Source organism: Cannabis sativa, chromosome 5, assembly GCF_029168945.1.
Source record: "Cannabis sativa cultivar Pink pepper isolate KNU-18-1 chromosome 5, ASM2916894v1, whole genome shotgun sequence".
Taxonomy (NCBI): domain Eukaryota; kingdom Viridiplantae; phylum Streptophyta; class Magnoliopsida; order Rosales; family Cannabaceae; genus Cannabis; species Cannabis sativa.
In genome coordinates this window covers 24,401,895-24,421,411 of record NC_083605.1, presented here as the reverse complement: position 1 = coordinate 24,421,411, position 19,517 = coordinate 24,401,895, and the positions used below count along the sequence as shown (strand labels likewise).

At 34.1% G+C, this 19,517-nt stretch overlaps 3 protein-coding genes across 3 annotated transcripts; all 3 read left to right on the top strand.

The window, feature by feature from the left end:
* The first annotated feature begins 9,109 nt into the window (after positions 1 to 9,109).
* On the top strand, positions 9,110 to 10,252 carry LOC115717905 (L10-interacting MYB domain-containing protein-like). The gene is made up of 2 exons (XM_061116325.1): positions 9,110 to 9,463; positions 9,551 to 10,252. The coding sequence occupies exons 1-2, from the start codon at positions 9,110 to 9,112 to the stop codon at positions 9,782 to 9,784; spliced, it is 588 nt and encodes a 195-aa protein (XP_060972308.1). The 3' UTR covers positions 9,785 to 10,252.
* Positions 9,858 to 11,754, top strand: LOC133038235 (uncharacterized). The gene is made up of 5 exons (XM_061116324.1): positions 9,858 to 10,120; positions 10,297 to 10,303; positions 10,412 to 10,918; positions 10,996 to 11,068; positions 11,303 to 11,754. The coding sequence occupies exons 1-5, from the start codon at positions 9,858 to 9,860 to the stop codon at positions 11,752 to 11,754; spliced, it is 1,302 nt and encodes a 433-aa protein (XP_060972307.1).
* Positions 11,755 to 13,927: 2,173 nt separating this feature from the next.
* Positions 13,928 to 18,916, top strand: LOC115716388 (uncharacterized). The gene is made up of 6 exons (XM_061115529.1): positions 13,928 to 14,184; positions 14,310 to 14,641; positions 15,053 to 15,158; positions 16,450 to 16,576; positions 16,795 to 17,715; positions 18,310 to 18,916. The coding sequence occupies exons 2-6, from the start codon at positions 14,455 to 14,457 to the stop codon at positions 18,709 to 18,711; spliced, it is 1,743 nt and encodes a 580-aa protein (XP_060971512.1). The 5' UTR covers positions 13,928 to 14,184; positions 14,310 to 14,454; the 3' UTR covers positions 18,712 to 18,916.
* The last annotated feature ends 601 nt before the right edge of the window (positions 18,917 to 19,517 follow it).

Below are 19,517 nucleotides of genomic sequence, written 5' to 3'. Positions count from 1 at the left end.
TCTCAATTCCACATTTTAAAATATGAGAGATATGTCTTCTGTTAATTCAGATGTACTTTTAAAACAGTAAAGATTTCAGTATCCCTTGATGAGTAAAGCATATAGTAAAGGATGTTTCATAAGAGTATTTATGAACTAGTTTCCAGAAGTTTGGGTGGATTCAAATATACTACACTTGATCTGAAGATCAAGACATCAGATTGACCTATTTGCACAGTTTGTTTTATGTTAGTGCAAGTGGGAGTTTGTTGGGTTTTATGTCCTAAATAAAACTCTTTACAATCTAATTAGTTATCAATATAAGAAATTTGAAGTGATTAATGTTTGCATGAATTTTACATGCTAATGGTTTAATATGTTTATTACTTTTATACACAAAATCAGTTAAATCCAGATCATATGTTTATTCACAATTACAGTATCGTCAACACAGTGGAATGTGATTGTGATCATATGAATCAAAAGACTTGGTCCCTGTTTCATCAGTGTTATTGGATTTACACTAATGTGATAATCAGTGATGATGTGTACTTACACTTGGAGTAAGTGTTATGTTCTTTCCAGGACATTAGTAAAGTATACTAGTTTCGAATGTATGGAGTATACATTGGACTGGACTGATATTTTAACTAAGTTAAGATATTACAAACTTACCGTTATATATACTTTCCAAGTAAATATCAGTAGTTGATCTTAAGGTTAAAAGAATCTAAATCCTGATATGCTTAGGCTCAACTCAGGAGTGCTATTCATGTTCTTTGATTTATTAGTTAAGCCTACTTTTAGGTCAGGGTGATACGTATATTTTGGGAACATGATAGTATGATTGAGTGGGAGTGCTGAACATAAATATGGAATCTATAGCTTCTACTGGTGTATAGAAGTCAAGTGATGATTCCCTTCGAGCTTAGCAAATAGAAGTAAATGGATGAGCACTTTTTTAACTGACTAATTATTAGATCACTAAACACAATTTACAGGTAGCTAAGTGTTTTAAGGGGCAAAATACATTGAGGAGTGAGAATGGTAAAATTATCCCATCTCGATGTAGATCATCTATATAGAGGATCTTTAAATCACAATAAGATTATAACAATGGTTAAATGAGATAGCATATTGATATCGTGAAACATATAATATGCTCTATATAAGTCTGAGAGTGTAATTCTAAGTTCTAAGAGTGGATTCAACGAAGAATTAATAAGTAGGAATTTACTTGGTAAATTTGGTTCACTTATTGGAAGCTCAGCATATAGATCCATGGTCCCCATTCTAGTTGAGAAAATTTTGCTTGTAAGGCTCATTAATTGATTCGTGATTGATCAATTATAATTCTAAAGTTAGGCTATGTCTAATTTTGTGAATTTTCACTAAGCAGGGGTGAAATTGTAAAGAAAAGAGATTCTAGGTTTATTTATTTATTAATGGACTTTATATGTCTAGTTAATAATTAAATTAAATGACAATATTATTTAATAATCTATTTTAGTTATTAAATAATTAGTTTTGGTATTTAAATGGTTAGAATTGGAAAATTGGCGTTTTTGAGAAAATAGAAATAAAATTTGTTAAAACTGCAAAATCAAGTGGGCCCATAAACTACACCATGGCCGGTCACTTGTTTGACTTTTTCAAATTAATATTTTCATTATTTTAATGCCAAATAATTCCTAACCTAAACCTAGTAGTTGCTTATAAATAGAAAGTGATGGCTCAGTCAAATAATAAGTTTTCATAAGCTTTTCTGTCAGAAATTTCTCTCTTCAGAAAAACTGAGCCTTCCCTATTTTCTATACATTGGCCGAAATCCCTCTCTCTCTTTTCTCTTCCAAAATTTCGAACCCTAGTGAAAGAGTAAGTGCCCACACACAGCAAGCAGTAACTCAATCATAGATTGGAAGACTGTGAAGGATCAAACTCAAAGAAGAAGGACAATCGGGCTCAGATCTTGATTATACTGTGCTACAGAAAGGATACAAGGGTTAGAGGTCTGAGTAGAAGGAGACATTAATTCTGCTGCATCAGTGTAAGATTTTCTTAACTTTATATGTGTTTATTTCATCGTTTTAGAAAGTTCATATTTAGGGTGTTAAACAACATACTTGTGAGTAGATCTAAGATCCTGGTAAAATAAATTCCAATAGATTTTGGTGTTGGCCAATCCTAAAAAACTTCAATCTTGGCCAGATCCACCATGATCCCATCTTTATCTACTATATGCCCCAAGAAAGAGACATGAGATAACCAGAATTCACACTTTTTGAACTTAGCATACAACTTGTGATTTCGTAACCATTGCAATGCCGATCGAGATGCAATTCATGTTCCTCTTCTCATTCAGAATAAACCAAGATGTCTTCAATAAATACGATCACACATCTATCCAAGTAATCCTTGAATACCCAATTCATAAGATCCATGAATGTCGTCGGGGCATTGGTGATTCCAAAAGACATCACAAGAAATTCATAATGTCCATACCGAGTATGGAATGCAGTTTTTGGGATATCTTTCTCTCAAATTCTAAACTGATGATAGCCTGAGCGAAGATCGATCTTGGAGAAGATCGTCTTCCCCTTCAATTGATCAAAAAGATCATCAATTCGAGGTAAAGGATACTTGTTCTTGATGGTAAGCTTGTTCAAATCCCTGTAATCAATACACATTCACAACGACCCGTCTTTCTTCTTCACAAATAATACTGGTGCACCCCAAGGAGAGCAGCTCGGTCTAATGAATCCCAGATCCAATAACTCCTGTAATTTGGATCTTTAACTCTTTCAATTCTCCTGGAGCCATTCGATACGGTGCTTTTGATACTGGTTCTACTCCTTAAACTAATTCAATTACAAATTCAATCTCCCAGGTAGGTGGCAATCCCGGTAAATCTTCTGGAAAGACGTCAAGGAACTCACACACCAATCTTGTGTTTTCAGGTCCAGATGTCACAGGTTGGTTGGTATCCACTACAGTGACTATGAATCCCAGACAACCTCTGCTCATCAGATCCTTTTCTTTCAAAAGTATTATTCTTGGTATGCGTGTCCCCTGAACTTTACCCACAAACACTGCTGGATTAGCACTATCAGGCTCAAACACCACCATCGTCCGCTTGCAGTCGATCGTTGCCCCATACTTAGACTAGAAAATCCATTTTCAAGATTATATCAAAATCAGACAGTTGCAACTCTATTAGATTGGCGGTGAATTCACAATCGTCAATCCAAAAAGACAAAGACCGAATCCACCTAGTGGATATAATAAGATCTCCCGAAGATAACAGGGTACCAAACCCCGAAGCATAAATATCACACGGTTTATAGAAACTTTCAATTATTCTACTCGACACATAAGAATGAGTAGCTCCCGAGTCAAACAGTACAGTATAGGAACAACCATTTATAGATAACTGACCTGTCACCACTGACGGACTACATCAGCGTTAACCTGTGTTATAGTAAAAATTCCTCCCAAATTCTGAGTAGTATTCTTCTTAGGCTCCTCTTTCTTGGCCTGAGGACTATCTCTGATAAAGTGGCCCACCATGCCACACTGGAAATAAGCCTTGGCCCGACATTCACCTTGATGGTGTTTCTTGCATTTTGGACACTCAGGATAAGATCGGAATGAAGACCCGAGGCCCTGACGACCACCTCTGTTTCCCCGAAACTTTCTATTACCCCCTGATGTTCCGGAAGCGTCAGCCTTCCATTTGTGATCAGGGTTACCACCGTCGGTCCCCTTACTAATATTACCACTAGACGGAGGATTCGATGCCATGGTGGCATCCTTTGCTGTTTGTTCTTTTATTACATGTTGCTTAGCCTCCCCAGCAATTAGGGCTATCTCTACCACTTTCTTGCACAAAGTGTCATGAGTAGTGGTAATTTTCAAGTCCCGACTGATTGTGGCATTCAGTCCTCTCACATATTTCTGTTTCCTGGTGAAATCTGTAGGCACCAGATCACCAGTAAACTTGGACAACCGATCAAACTCCATAGTGTATTCGGCCACAGACATTTTCCCCTGAGTTAGTTTCACAAAATCTTCCATATGTGAAGTCCTTACAACAATGTTATAAATTTTTTCCTCAAACAGACTCTTGAACTCTTCCTAAGTCATCACACTAACATCTCGAGTCTGTCCCACAATATCCCACCAGACGCGGGCATGATCTTGTAACATGAAAGTGCACAATTTACTCTTTCTGTTCCCGTCACCCCCATATTATCAAGGATTCGGGTGATTGTACTCATCCACTGCTCAACTTTGATTATGTCAGTACCTCCCAGAAAATTTGGAGGTTGCAACTTCACAAACCGCTCAAACACCGAATTTCTATGCGATAACATGAACCACTGGTTACCCAGCACTGACACAAGTGCAGGTGGTAACACTTGCTCAACAGGGGTAGCTGGTGCTGGTTGCCTTAACTGACGCAACTCTTCCTCTTGACGAAGTATGATACCTCACATTTCTTGAAACATCTGCTGCCAGTCAACATGTGGATTAGCATTGCCAACCCTCGCATTATCCCCTGGATTCTGCGGAGGCGCAGGCGGTGCCGCTGGATTGGTTTGGTCAACCCAGGCTCTACTTGCTCGCCCTGTGGTCTAGATGATTGCGGAGGGTCCATTTTTACAAGTACCCTTGTAATCAACAACCCCGACGAGTTAAACACCAATACCACACTTATGCACTTATTGCCTTAAACCCTAACTCAACTATTTATTCCATTTAAATAAACACTTATCATATAATATTTTAAGCATGACATCATATATCACATAAAAACTATGCTCGCATACTGCCTAAAATGGAAAACAGTAAATAAATGATCACATAAGTAGTAAAGCATTTACTCTCAACACTTACTGCACCATGAGTCGAGCTTGTTTCTGACGGTGATTGTACATGTTCGGTTGGTCTACAAGAAGTTTAAAAACCTTGACACTCTGATACCAAACTGTAACACCCTAACAATTAGGCACGCTACCCAAGGTGATTAAGAACCCTAATCCCCTAAACGGGATTACTAAGCAGAAAAGTGCGGGAACTTTAAACTTTAAACGAAAATAGAATGAAAATAAAACTTGTAATAATTTTAACTTTACAATGAAAGTTACATATTTCGGGATTCCAAAAATATTTTTCAAAATATTACAAGTCTTTCCACTAGCCGACCTAAGCAGTAAAATAGGATTACAAAAGTTCATCACTACTAGACCCCAACCTGCTTGGTCTAGTGTGGCCCGAACATGTACATACATCGCCCAGCTCTCGCACTCATGGCTGATCAGAGACAGATTTACCCTTTCCTAAACAGTAGATCACCCGTGAGCCAAGCCCAGCAAGACAGTATAAAATACCAATAATCATAAATAACACATCATATAAACATTAATGCCATTTCACCTTTATTTGTATGACATAGACCTGCATGTTACACTCACATGCCTATTTATGTCTATGTAGCATAGACCTACGTGTCACGCTCACACGTCTATATACAATAAGGCCTTAGAACGGTTCATCTCAGTTCTATTCTGTCTTGAACGCATAACCCTAAATCTCAATATACACATATAATTAACATGGCATAGCATTTACACATTATTAATCACTAGGGTAATAACCTTAGGCCATTAACCGCTTATATTAGGGTAATAACTCCAATCCCAGTTTCTAATTACTCACATATATTATTTCCAATATAAGCGCCACCGCGCATTACTCTACATGCTAAACTACTATCTTACCAGATGTTCTGCAAACGTGGAGATTCCAAATCCCTAGGTGCTATTGACCAAGTGTCGGTAATCCTAGTCACAAATATAGGGTTAATCCCTAATTCCACTTTCACATAATATAAAATTGGCATTCAATTCACAGATATTCATATAGAGCTCAAAACGAGCTTTTTAATGATATATAGAACTCCCGAAACAGAGTCCAGATCACAAAGTTATGAGTATTTGAATTTCGCATTCGAATCTGCCCAGAAACAAGGGGGCGGGTCGCGGCACTCCCCACATGGGGCCGCAGCACTTGGGTTCAAATCCCAGGCCACAAGACAGAGGCGGACTGCGGCGCCCAAGGAGCTAGGCCGCGGGCCCTGGGTTCCAAACCCAGATCAACCCACTTTCAGCTTCGAATTTCATGCTTAAACACACCTAACTCAAGCCAAATTTACATATGATTCAAAATCATCCTCAACAAACTAGCAAGTACTAAAGCAGGGCATTAAAATACATATAACGTGCATCAAAATCCAACAATAACATGCTCTAAAATCAGATTTAAACATACTCAAACATAAGCTCACACATGAGCAAATCTTTACACCATGTAAATTCAAGAACATGAAAATCACAACATGCTTCACCATCATTCATACCACAATGAAGAGAATCAAAAATCAGATTCTCAAACTTAAATTTTACACATTAAACTCAGTCCAAATTCCAAATAATCACAACAATAAATTGAACCCCATCAAGCTAGAGGAAATAGCATAAGCATCTTAATTCCATCCATTTCTTTATTCATGCAATCAAGAGCAAAACAACAATTAAATATATTTAAACAACTTCAAACTCCAGCAATTAAATTCAAAATCAAAGGTGAAAATTACCTCAAACCTTCTCAAAACCAAGCTCTAGATCCTAAGCTTCAATACCACCAACTCAAATGCAAAGAACAATCAAAGCAAAGCAAATTTGAGAGAAAGAGAGAGAGGGGGGGGGGGGATTCGGCTAGGGCAAGAACAAAGCAGAAGTTGATTTTCTAAAATGCCAAAAATCCCATTTTTGTAAATAATTCAAATGCCCAAAATGACAAAAATGCCCCTAGGGCCATATAACACACACATTTCAATTAAGGTCAAATAGGTCATTTCCAACACACATCACATAACCAAATAATTTTTAGATGAATCACTCATAAATTATATACCAATAAATTGTCCCAAAATTATATTTCAGCCCTGAACTTGATTTGACCCGAAATACCCGGTTGTGACTACACCGCCCCGACTTGTCAGAACACACCTGAAAAAGAACAAAACAAGCATATTATATAATAATGTAGTCCATAAGCGCATAATTAAATTAAACTCATAGTTTTACCCTCCTCGAGTCAAAATTACTAAAATCCCCTGGCTCACCAGCGGGGTCTTAACACGTCATATATCATATTAATTCACATATAATAAATTATATAATAAGACACAATTAAGGGTCCGTTTTGAATAGCTTTTTAAAAAGTTGAAAGTGCTTTTTGAAAAAGTTGTTGCTTAAAAAGTGTTTGGTAAAATAAAAAAAATAGCTTATTTTAAAATTTAAGCTAAAATTGTGGCTTTTAGTTAAAGTTGGCACACACCAACTTTTAGATTTTAGCTTTTACGGGAAGCTGAAATTTGGGTTTAATGAATTTTTTAGTTGACCCAATTACTCTCATTTAAATTAAAAAATTATCATTTTATTGAGGGTTTTTTTCAATCGTAAAATCAACCCAGACATATTGTATATTGCGGCTCCTCAAGTTCAATCGCAGGAACCTTCTCCTTCCCCGATCACTCGCACCGCCGTTTGCCAACACTGTCATCAATAACTCTGCACAATTAAGGTTTATCTCTTAACTTTTCCTTTGAATGCCATAGAAATATTTTTTGATTTTTTTTTTCAATCGAACCAATTTCTTTCTTTTCAATTTCTTTTATGTGATTATCATTTTAGATGATAAAATGTTCACTGTAAAATGATCCATCGATAGGTTCAACTGGGCTTCCTATATCATTACAATAAGTTCACAACATTTATGTTTAATAAAAAAGAAGCAAAATCGTGAATAGTAATAATTCAAAAATAACAAATAAAGTCATGTGATTAGATGTGTACCTCAATGAATTTTAATACATTCAAATGGTACTCTACTGTATTAAATGGTTCAATCTCATTATTGTTGCAGTATATAATATTGATAGCCCAGAAATTTTGAATCTAATGTCAAAGTGACAAAAAAAAAAACCAACTTTAACATTAGAAAATGATAGAATCATTTTGGCATTAAGTAAAAGATTAGATACTTACCAGGAATGATAGAGAGAAGAAGACGCTCACCTCCATTAATGATTCATCTAAGCTTAGATCACTGTAACAAAAATGGGTTTGTTCCTCTTTAGTTATCAAAGAAGAAAGTTCATCACTTTTCCAAAATAAATCATTTTCTAGCAAAACCAATGGAAAAAATTGTTACTTTTTCTCACACCCATTATCACAGTTCTTACTCTCTTCTTCTTCTTCTTTTTCCTCAAACTCATCTTCAAAATCTTCTTCCTCACAAAACAAGGTATCAAGAACCATTGAAGGATTTTGTAGGTCTTGAACCTCATCAAATAAGGTCATTTTTTATTCTTTCAAGAAAAATAAAGTAGAATAAAAATCACAACTTTACTCTTTATTAGTATGCCATGAAACTGAAAAATGTAAAGCTTTAAAAGCCTAAACCCCAAATACCCATATTCTATATCTATATATGTATTGGCAAGACTTACTTTTACTTTCTCTCTCTACAATATGATGAGAAAGTGAGAGAGAGAGATAAATAAGTCAATAGTAAACCTTAGTCTTATATATGTGTATGTTGAAAATTATATATAAAAAGACAGATCAAATCAGAACTATATAAAAATAATATATATATATATATATAATCAAGGTAATTAAGCTTACCACTACTGTAAACTAGATAGACTGACCTTAACTCTTGGCATCATAGTGTTACTCATATCTATATAATAACTAGTTAATTATAGTACTGGTACTATATTTTGATGAGAGTACTAACAAAAAACTATGCAAAAACATATATATGTATATATATATATATTATATATATAAATATTAAAAAATCAGTGTTTACATTACTTTGGTCTCACTTTAAAATTCTACTTTATGGTAAAAATTTTAAGTACCCAAATAGAATAGAATGATGATGAGGCTATCATCATAATTATTATGTGTTTTTCGTGTTGGATTACTCTTTAGCTTTATGACTCATTATTTTACTTTTTACTTCTTAATAAAACTTATTATTTTAATTTAATTAGATGGAGAAAGAAAAAAATATTTGTACTAAAGGTGATGTAGCCGTACCACGAGGTAAAGCAATATGGAATTCTGAGAGTGTGAATTTTTTCTTGGAATTCTGTATCAAAGAGGTTGAGGATGGACATCGTCCTACTACTTATTTAGATAAACTTAGATATCTAAACTTGATTACAAATATGAAAAAAGTAACTGAAAGAGATTACACTAGAGCCCAGCTAAAAAATAAATGGGATGGATTGAAAAGTGAATGGAAGCTTTGGAAGCAACTCAAGGGAAAAGAAACTGGTTTAGGATGGAGTATGCAAAAGAATACAATTGATGCAACTGAAGATTGGTGGAATAGTAAATTACAGGTACATTATAATCTTGTTAAATATTTATATGAAACTAAAAGACTTTTTTATGAATGGTATATTTAATTAACAAACTTTCTTTTGTAGACTCATCCCGATGCTGCAAAGTTTCGCATTCGGGGAATTGAACCAGAAGTAGAGGAAAAATTAGATAAGATTTTTATGAACATTGTTGCTACAGGAGAGTATGCTTGGACACCTTCATCTGGAATAATTCCATCTGAGTCTGAAAAGCCTTTTAATGATACTGAAACCTTACATGAACAACTTGAGAGTAGTGATGATGATATAGAGATGCCTAATATTGATAGATTTTCTTAAGAGAAAACTAGCAAGAGAACAACTGAGCCACTTGAGAAACAAAATAAAAAAAATGAAAAATGGAAAAGGAAAAATGAAGAAGACAGGGCCCGTAATGATATTTGAACAAATTGGTCGCCTTGCTGATGCCGTGGAGACAAGAAGTAGAAATATTGAAATAGCTAGAAAAGAGAATAGTATTGCCGAAGTTATGAAAATGTTAAATTCTTTGCCTGAAATCGAGAAAGGGAGCAGCTTGTATTTATTTGCAACACGCTTGTTTATCATGAAAGAGAAGAGAGAGATGTTTGCTTCATTGGAAGAACCTGAGTTAATGCTTACTTGGCTCAAGAATGAGTATACTCTGGAATATAATTATAATGCTTAAATCGTTCAGAATAGTAGCCTTTATTTTCTAAACTTTGTGTAATGACTTTAATATATTTTTGTTATGTTATTTCTTTAATCGTATTGCTCTCAAGACTTTAATATATGTTTGTTATGTTTTTTCTTTAACTGTATTTGTTCTTCAGACTTGGTGTTATTACTAATATGAATATGCTTTATTATTTTTTTTTTAACTTGCATTTGCTATAAAGACTTTATGGCTATTTCATATGTATTTCATATACTCTTTAATATTTACAGGATAATTTTAAATTAGAAATAATGGCAGACACTGATGAGGAGATTGAGTTACAATCGGCGTATCTAGCTACATATCTAGTTCAACATTATTATACAACATACATTGAAAAGACTCCTTGTATGAATTCTTCTCAAACTGGTCATATGTGGTTGATGGAAATATTACAAGGAAATGAAAGTAGATGTCATAGAATGTTTAGGATGGAGAAGGGTGTTTTCATTAAATTATGCAATGAATTGGAAGCTAATTATGGATTTAAGGGTTCGAAGAGAATGTGTGCTCTTGAAATATTAGGCATGTTTTTATTTACATTAGGTCACGGTGCTGGAAACCGGTTGACACAAGAGCGATTCCAGCACTCAGGCGAGACAGTTAGTCGATATTTCAATAAGGTTTTAGATGTTTTATGTCATATGAGTGTAGATGTATTAAAACCTCCAGACCCAGACTTTAAAGATGTTCCTGAAGAGATATTGAGAGATTCTAGATACATGCCTCATTTTAAGGTAAGTCATACTTTAAAATTATACATTTTTTTTTTCTAGCTATAGTATATTTTTATAATTTAGTGTTCTTTTTTTAGAATTGTATTGGCGCAATAGATGGTGTACATGTGAATGCCGTAATTCCTCCTGAAGATCAAGTACCGTTTGTTGGTAGAAAAGGGGTACCAACTCAGAATGTCATGGCAGTATGTAATTTGATATGCAATTTATATATGCATATGCCGGGTGGGAAGGTTCTGCTCATGATACAAGAATTTTTTATTCGGCTTTACGTAGTTCAACTTCAAATTTTCCAAAACCTCCCCAAGGTTGCCATCTAAACACATTTATAAATTATTAAAGTTTTATAATTTTTTAATTATGTTTTTATATTTTATTTGACAGGAAAATATTATTTAGTAGACGCGGGATACCCACAAATTACAGGTTTTTTAGGACCATATAAAGGCCAAAGATACCATCTTCCACAATTTCAACGAGGTAGCAAACCTACTGGCTATAAAGAGGTATTCAACCAGGCACATTCTTCTCTTCGAAGTGTTATTGAAAGAACTTTTGGAGTATGGAAGAAGAGATGGAAAATATTAAGAGATATGCCTAGTTATCCATACCAGAAGCAAGTAAAAATAGTGATTGCATCAATGGCCTTGCATAATTACATTCGAAGGCATGCAAAACGTGATCGATATTTTGAGAAAATTAGAGACAATCCAGATTATTGTGCAAATAATCAAACGAATATTGAAGATGAAGATGAGACCATTACAACTTCAAATTTAAATGAAATGGACAATATCAGAGATATGATTGCTGCAAGTTTAATGGGACATAATTAAAATATATTCATATATATTTTGTCAAATTAAATTGATTGTTATGAGCAAAATTTGTAATAATCTAAAATTATTTAATAGATAATATTTATGTTGATTTTTTAATTATTTTTAAATGTCTACTAATTATTTTATTATATATACAAAAATTAAATATTATAAAAAAATTATTATTATTTTCAATAAAATAAAAAAAAATTATAAATATATGTTAATATGTATAATTTATTTAATAAATACATATGATACTTATTTTGGTCATTGTATATTTGACAACTATCTAATCATTTAGTTTACCAAACACTTATATAAAACTTTTCTAACTCACAGTTGTTTTAAAATTATATTTACCAAACACTCAGCAGCTTTTTCTCACAGCACAGCTACAGTTGCTTTTTCTCACAGCACAACTACAGCTGCTTTTTGCCACAGCACAGCTGTGCCAAATTGGCCCTAAATAGTTAGGGTTTGCTAATCTATTCTCTTAATCTTAGGGTATTACAGAGCACGTGTCACACTATTCCCCTAGTACATGGGTTGAGCAAGTCCACGTACCAACAGAAAGTTCCCACGCGGACTTGTGGGCAACTGTTATTCTAAATTTTGCACAGTGCGATGTGGCGTTCATCTAGATGACACGTGAAACATTTTAAGACCTGGACTGGTGATTCCTCCTCAACATGTCGTCCAGGGTGGGTTATTTCATAAAAACAACTTATTTGAAGAATAAACTGGAGCATTCGGACAATGTAAATGACACCATCCAACCGGTGTCAATCTCGGAGTAAGTCCACATATACCGACCAAGGTAAATACAGCTAAAATATCTTTGGAGATACTTTTCTTATTTATTTTATTAATTGAATTACTATTTTAATGTGATTTCCACATGATATTGTTGTAAAATAGAAAACATTTCTACTTTCCCTTATTATTTTTCATTCATTTGGGAAACCTAATTGATGTACTTATTCCATATAAATAATGAAGCCATTATATTATTCAGGGGCCAAATTCTATTCTTCAAGAGAGCTCTTATGCTGCAAAATTGTAAGCTTTCGAGTGAGATCAAGAAACTCAATTGCTTCTTTTCTCATAAGTAATACAAGTAAAGGGAGAGTAGGCTATTACTATTGTCACAGGACCGAGCCTCTATAAATCTTTGTGCACTTATGCTTAATTTCATTTAATAACTATCATTATTCCTTATCGCTTTGATTGACTTAGCGTCGTTGGCTAAAATCGAGTTCAACACCTCATAAGGTGAGAGCAGCTCTGTATCTCTAGAATTGAGAGCTCATACCTTAGCTAGTTTTCTTGTAATTTTCGTGAGAAATAAAAACATAAAGTAGATGTAGCTTTATTACTGTCGTGATGTAGATAGGGTTGAGCAACGACCAATTTGGTCAGTTTTTTACACTAAAAAAATCTAAAATTCCGTTTTCAGTTTTTATGGTTATAAGCCGAAAACCGACCGACTATTATATAAATGTAAAAAAAAACTGACCATTTTAATCAACGGTTTGGTCGGTTAAAATTGACCAAACCGAGCTTCATCTTTTTTTTTTTTTTTTAAAAAAACAAGTCTTTAAATTTGCTATAATTATTTGAAAACTAAAAAAATTAGAGTATTGTATCAAATATCATATAATTCAAGAACAACAATTTTCTTACTTAAATAAACAATGTAAAATAAATATTTTTTTAAATTTGCTCAAATTATTTGTACTACTAGTATGGTAATAAATTATATTAAAAAACCCATATTACTTTATGAATGTATGTATATAATACATAAATACATTAAATTATAATAAAATAAAACAACAGAGAATTGAGACTTTAAATGAAAAAGATAATAAGTAAATTTAGTTTAATAAAATTGTATATTAAATATGTACAAAAATAGTTATATTTATAGAGTACCATATATATGTTCGGTCAGTTTGCTATTGACATTAAAACTGACCGTGCAAAGACAGTTTCAATCGGAGGCAGTTTTTTCGATTTTAGGTTTTTTCGATATTCAGACAGACGGTGTACACGGTTTGGTGAGTTTCTTGTTTGCTCAATCCTAAATACAAGAAGTGAATTATTATAAATTTATTGTATCTTTCTAAAAATTTACTTATGCCAAACTTTAACTTCAACAATATATATTTATTTATATGAGGGAGAGAGATAAACACGATGTCAAAAATTTAAGATGATTTTTCTTTTAAGATTTTAGAATAAGGCTTATAATTTTTTTGAGTGATTACAATAATGCTTATAAAAATATAGAAAGTTGATTAGATAACAATATAATATAGAAGGAAGCACATATACATAGTAACTAAAAAACAAAAAAAGGAAGAAAAACAGGAAGCTTAGCTCGGAATGTCAGTTATTTTTTATAATTGGGTATTGATTGCTTCCATTCCATGAAGTCAGGTATGTATGTATGGGTTATGCTTCCTTCCTTCCTTCCTTATACAATTCAATGGAAATAGCACAAATCTTCACTCACTGACGCTGACCTTTTATTCTCTCTCTCTGTAATTTTTGCTGTGGCTCAGAACTCAGATCTAAATCTGCCCCCTCTCTCATGTGACGTAAAACTAAATCTCCACATAAAAAAATCCTCCTTTTTGGAAAAACCGAAAAGCTCGCTTTGAATCTACTTCTACTACAATGGCGGTCTAGGAGGAAGAGGACGCAGTGATGATGATGAACCGGAGAGACTCTTTTATCGGAGGAAGGAATAATATTCCTTTGTTGGCGCAGCACCGGCGAGGTCAAAGTTTAAATCTCGCTGGAAATAAGGCGGACGCCGTCGATGAAAACTTAGATCTGTTCTCAAAGAACCGGCGGAGTCTCTCCGTCACATCCTCTGATGAATCCTCAGATGGTACATTTTTTTTTATGCTCTTTTAGTGGATCGAAATGCCCCTTCTGTACTGGACTGTCTTTACTTGTCTTTTTCTTGTCAATCGTGAGGCTGTTCAATGCTTAAGGACAAACATGGAAACTAAACTATATTATACAGATTAATTTTGTCGGCATGTATAACTACGACTTGTGGCTGAGTTTTTGATTTATATTTTCTTTTTGGAATGGCATTTTCCGGTGATTGGACATTTGTTGGACAATAAAAATGAGGCAGTGGAAATCGATGTCTCCATTCTCATTTTCGTGTCTTTTTTTTTTAGATTTTCGATCATACGAGTGTTTTTACCTTTTAGATTAGATTAGATAATGATAATTTATAATTATTTCTAATTGTGAGTAGTATTTTTACATTTGTATTCGTATTCTATAGTTTCGGTGAAATTGGGGAAACTATCAGTTGGATCGGCGAAAGTGTCTCGTAGTGGCATCGATGATTTGTTGTCTTCCACAGACGGTGGAAAACACGACTACGATTGGTTGGTCTCTTTTAACTATTTAATTTAATATTTATACAGATTACACACATATCATCACTACTATTTAATATATCACATATTATCATATTTTAAAATTCACAAATTTCACAATAATAATTTCCCAATATTTAGCCAGTAGATTTCTTTCAAATATCACATTCGGCCCTGTGATTTCTTAAATGTTGTTACTTATACCCACAGTTTCTAAATCCAAACTTGAGGAAAGTGTATTAGAGATAGTCTCACATTATTATTACTAATGTGTAAAAATAAATTAAGATATATAAGATGATGAACTACTCCTTTTACCAATTAGTTTTAAGATAGAACCACATTTATCTTATTCCTAAATTCTAACACATCATTCTTTTTTCATCGTGTTCCTTCATTTCAATTCAGATCTGCTTCTTGTTCTTTGTATTGATTTTGCTGAAGAGTTGGTATATTTATGTAGCTTATATATTATATGCTGTTGTTGGCACGTGGGATATATTGGTATGATTGTGTCAGCTTTGGCTTAAATTCTTACAATTTTGATTTTGGGTACTTAAAAGGCTTCATATCAATAAAAATAGTATCTATTCTTATATTATATATCTAATATCCTTCATATTTCTTGTTTGGAATTTTGAGTCATATATATATTTATATAAAAAGTCTGTACATTCTCTTCTCAAGTAATTTTCCACTGGAAAGCTTTTATGCAGATTCAAACATCAGTTAAGTGAAAAACTACACCTTACTCAATAGAGAAAATAAGAAATGAATCTTGTCGTCAGTGATATGATTTTCACTAGCAGTGACGGAGCTAGGGGCGGATGCCCCCAAATATTTTTAAATTTTTTAAAATTATATGTAAAAACTAATTAAGAAAATAAAATAAAATAATTTTATATAATCTTACATGGCCTCTCCATTGATTTCGGTCTGGCTCAGCCATTGATTTTCAGTGCATATATTTTTTTTTTTTTAAAAAAAATACGTTGTCATTTTTCCATGTGGGACAATGTCCGCAGTATATCTCTATACCATGTTGAGAATTATGGGGGTCTATTTCAAAACTAATTGACAATGAATGGAGTAGTCCATGTTCTTATATATGACTCAATTCTCTACCATTTATTCCATTGGGACAATGTCCACAATAATTGTCAACTAAATGTTATTTTATTAGACTATTGCTCTATTAGGGCGGTGGTGGTTCCTTTGATAATTGTTGAAATTGTACGGATCGTAGTTATCAGTGTTTAATTTGTTTGTATGCCATATTTCTCTTTTCCCTCCCCACTAGGCTTCTCACTCCTCCTGGAACTCCAACAATATTCCCTACATCAGAGTCAAGTGAATCTAAACCAACCGTAGCGGCTACGAGAAGCAGTTCCTTAGCCAGATCATCGTCTACTACTAAGGCTTCAAGGGTATGTGCAACCATGTATTATTGTATTTCAAACATTAGTTGCATCATTGCAGGTGTGCTGGCATTATCTTCTTTTGTGTTTGTTCATGCGTACTGTACTAGCTGTGTTCTGCTGCAGTACTTCTCTGACATTAATTTTCACTTAAGCAGATTTACCATTTATTTTCCGCTATAAAGTATTGAAATGTGATTAAATCTGTGTCATATTCTCTGTTTCAGCTATCAGCTTCACAAGCTGAGAATAGTCACCATTCAAGACCAGCTAGAAGCAGCTCAGTGACTCGCTCCTCAACCTCCACATCAATGTATGGTAACTATTCCTCGAACAGATCTGGATCAATACTTAACACTAGCTCTGCATCAGTTTCATCTTATACAAGGCCATCCTCTCCCATTACCCGTTCTACATCTAGTGCAAGACCCTCCACTCCTGGACGCACATCAATATCAAGACCTTCCACACCTTCTAGAGCTCGCCCAACTCTATCCAACTCATCTGCTGAAAAAAGTCGATCAGTTCAAAGCTCTAGGCCCTCCACTCCCAGTTCTAGACCACAAATCCCGGCAAACTTGAGTTCTCCAGTTGTTCGATCGAATTCCCGTCCATCTACCCCTACCCGTAGGAATCCAGCACCATCTATTTCCCCAGCAGCAAGTCCTTCACTGTCAGCTGCCCGTGTGCTATCAAATGGACGCAATCCAAATCCGCCATCCAGACCAAGCTCGCCTGGACCGCGTGTTCGGCCTCCTCAGCCTGTTATCCCGCCTGATTTTTCTCATGACACACCCCCAAACCTTAGAACCACTTTACCAGCAGATAGGCCGGTTTCTGCAGGTAGGTCAAGACCAGGCGCTACAGTCTCAGCGAAAGGAAATTCAGATACCACAGCGGCTACCAATATCTCAAGAAGACATTCATCACCCATTGTCACAAGAGGAAGACTTTCAGAACCAACTGGAAGGGGTCGTCAACATGGAAATGGACACCATACTGATGCTGAAGCTCGGAAGGGCTCCCATCTTCCAGATTCGGCAATGAGAAAACCTGTAAAAACATCAACAACATCTGCCGATGCCAATGGCAATGGATTTGGGAGGACGATCTCCAAAAGATCTCTGGATATGGCTATCAGGCATATGGTATGCATACTCTCTGTTTCATAATATAATGTTAAATGACACACTAAATGGAGGTCAACAGTTTTAGATTTTAAATTACTAATTGCGTGCGTGACCAATTTGTCATTCTAAAATATGCCAAAAGATACAAGTATTAGAATATGATTCTTTTTCTTAACAATGTTTAGAACTCTTGACAATGATACATCAAACAAAGGACCCATAGCTGGCCACTGTCATTTAGAATGTCGCGACACCTTTCAAATTTCCCAATATATTTTATGTTCTTATTATTGTAAGGCGATCTGTCTTGAACTTGGCCATTATAGAACAGCTAAACTCTTCCGGGATATAATCTTGGTGGATTCCTGTGAAAGGATTGAATACACAATCAAAATCTTATCATATAATTTAATCTGTTGAAACTATAATTTGTCAATGTATGCTTAATGTAGAAAGGCACTGTGTGCATCATAGTTGGTTGAAATGGAATGAGAACTTCAGTATCATACTCAATCTTCTACTTCTGTTGCTGTAGCAAAATGTGTCATGATTCTTGAAGATGAAGGTTGCATCCAGTTAGATAAATCCTGACATCTGAAATTTCTTATGTAGGATATAAGAAGTGGTGCAGGGAACAGTCGGTCACTTACCGGTACCACACTCTTCCCACAAAGCATTCGATCCACGACCTCAAAAACCCAGTCGGTTCGAAGTTTGAGTTCTTCATCATCTGTCAGCATGAATGGAGGGTTACAAACCAACTATAATGGAATCATGTTAGAGAATGACAATATTGATCGGTCAGCTGAAAATGGAATTGAATCTCATGCTGGTAGACATTTTGCAAAGTTGAGTGAAATAGACATGTATGAGAGCTCACGATATGATGCAATTTTGCTGAAAGAAGACTTGAAAAACACAAACTGGCTGCACTGTATTGATGACAAAACAGATCAGGGGCCTATTTTTGACAATGGATTCGAAACTCTGCCTGAGCCTTTTGGTCTCTTATAACGTCTGGAGAGTGGTTTTCTTAAAATATTCTCTTGTATTCAGTTTGTATTTTTCTTTTATTATTGTTAAGTTATCATATCGATGAAATTATTTGGTTTCTTTAACGAACAATGGAGTCTGTAAATCACTCCAAACATGAAAGAATGAGAAGGCAGTATGTGTTTCTGGAGAGAGATAAATGAAATATTTATTCTGTATTTGCAAATAGTGCTATAATGGTGTGGTGCATAGTTAGTTCTGAGTCTCCGGCGTAGCCTTCTAATTCTTGACCCCAAAAACAGGGTTAAATTGGTAAGTATCTAAAATTTTAAGTTTGTAAATGACATAAATTTAATATTTTTTTAGCCATTGTATTTTTTTTTTTTAAATTTTATTTTGTTTTAAATTTATTAAAAAAGACTTTAGAAGTAATTGATACTATATGTTTTTATCCGGACCTAATGATCTAGAATTTGAGCATTATATGTGTCATGTTATAGACAATAACAAAGTATGTATTGATGGAAATAAAGTAAAATTACAATTAGGGCTGAGCATCGGTCGGTTTGGTCGGTTTTTTTTATATAAAAATCCAAAATTCGGTTTTCGGTTTGAATTGGTGCAATTCTAAAACTGACCGACCAATCCAGAATATATCTTAAAACCGAATGTTTTGAACCTCAGTTTGGTCGGTTTAAACTGCCCAAACCGAACTTTTTTTTTTAAAAAAAAAATAATTCAATTTATTGTATAAATACATTATTTTACATTTTACAACTACAAACATATAAATTAATTGTTTAAAAATTAATTATCTTATTCTTTTA

Coding starts and splice junctions, on each gene's coding strand:
- LOC115717905 (XM_061116325.1), top strand. CDS start 9,110: ATGGAGAAAGAAAAAAATATTTGTACTAAAGGTGATGTAGCCGTACCA. Junction 9,464..9,550: donor GGTGGAATAGTAAATTACAG/GTACATTATAAT, acceptor TTTCTTTTGTAG/ACTCATCCCGATGCTGCAAA.
- LOC133038235 (XM_061116324.1), top strand. CDS start 9,858: ATGAAGAAGACAGGGCCCGTAATGATATTTGAACAAATTGGTCGCCTT. Junction 10,919..10,995: donor GATACATGCCTCATTTTAAG/GTAAGTCATACT, acceptor TTCTTTTTTTAG/AATTGTATTGGCGCAATAGA. Junction 11,069..11,302: donor AGATCAAGTACCGTTTGTTG/GTAGAAAAGGGG, acceptor TTTATTTGACAG/GAAAATATTATTTAGTAGAC.
- LOC115716388 (XM_061115529.1), top strand. CDS start 14,455: ATGATGATGAACCGGAGAGACTCTTTTATCGGAGGAAGGAATAATATT. Junction 14,642..15,052: donor CTCTGATGAATCCTCAGATG/GTACATTTTTTT, acceptor CGTATTCTATAG/TTTCGGTGAAATTGGGGAAA. Junction 17,716..18,309: donor ATATGGCTATCAGGCATATG/GTATGCATACTC, acceptor TTTCTTATGTAG/GATATAAGAAGTGGTGCAGG.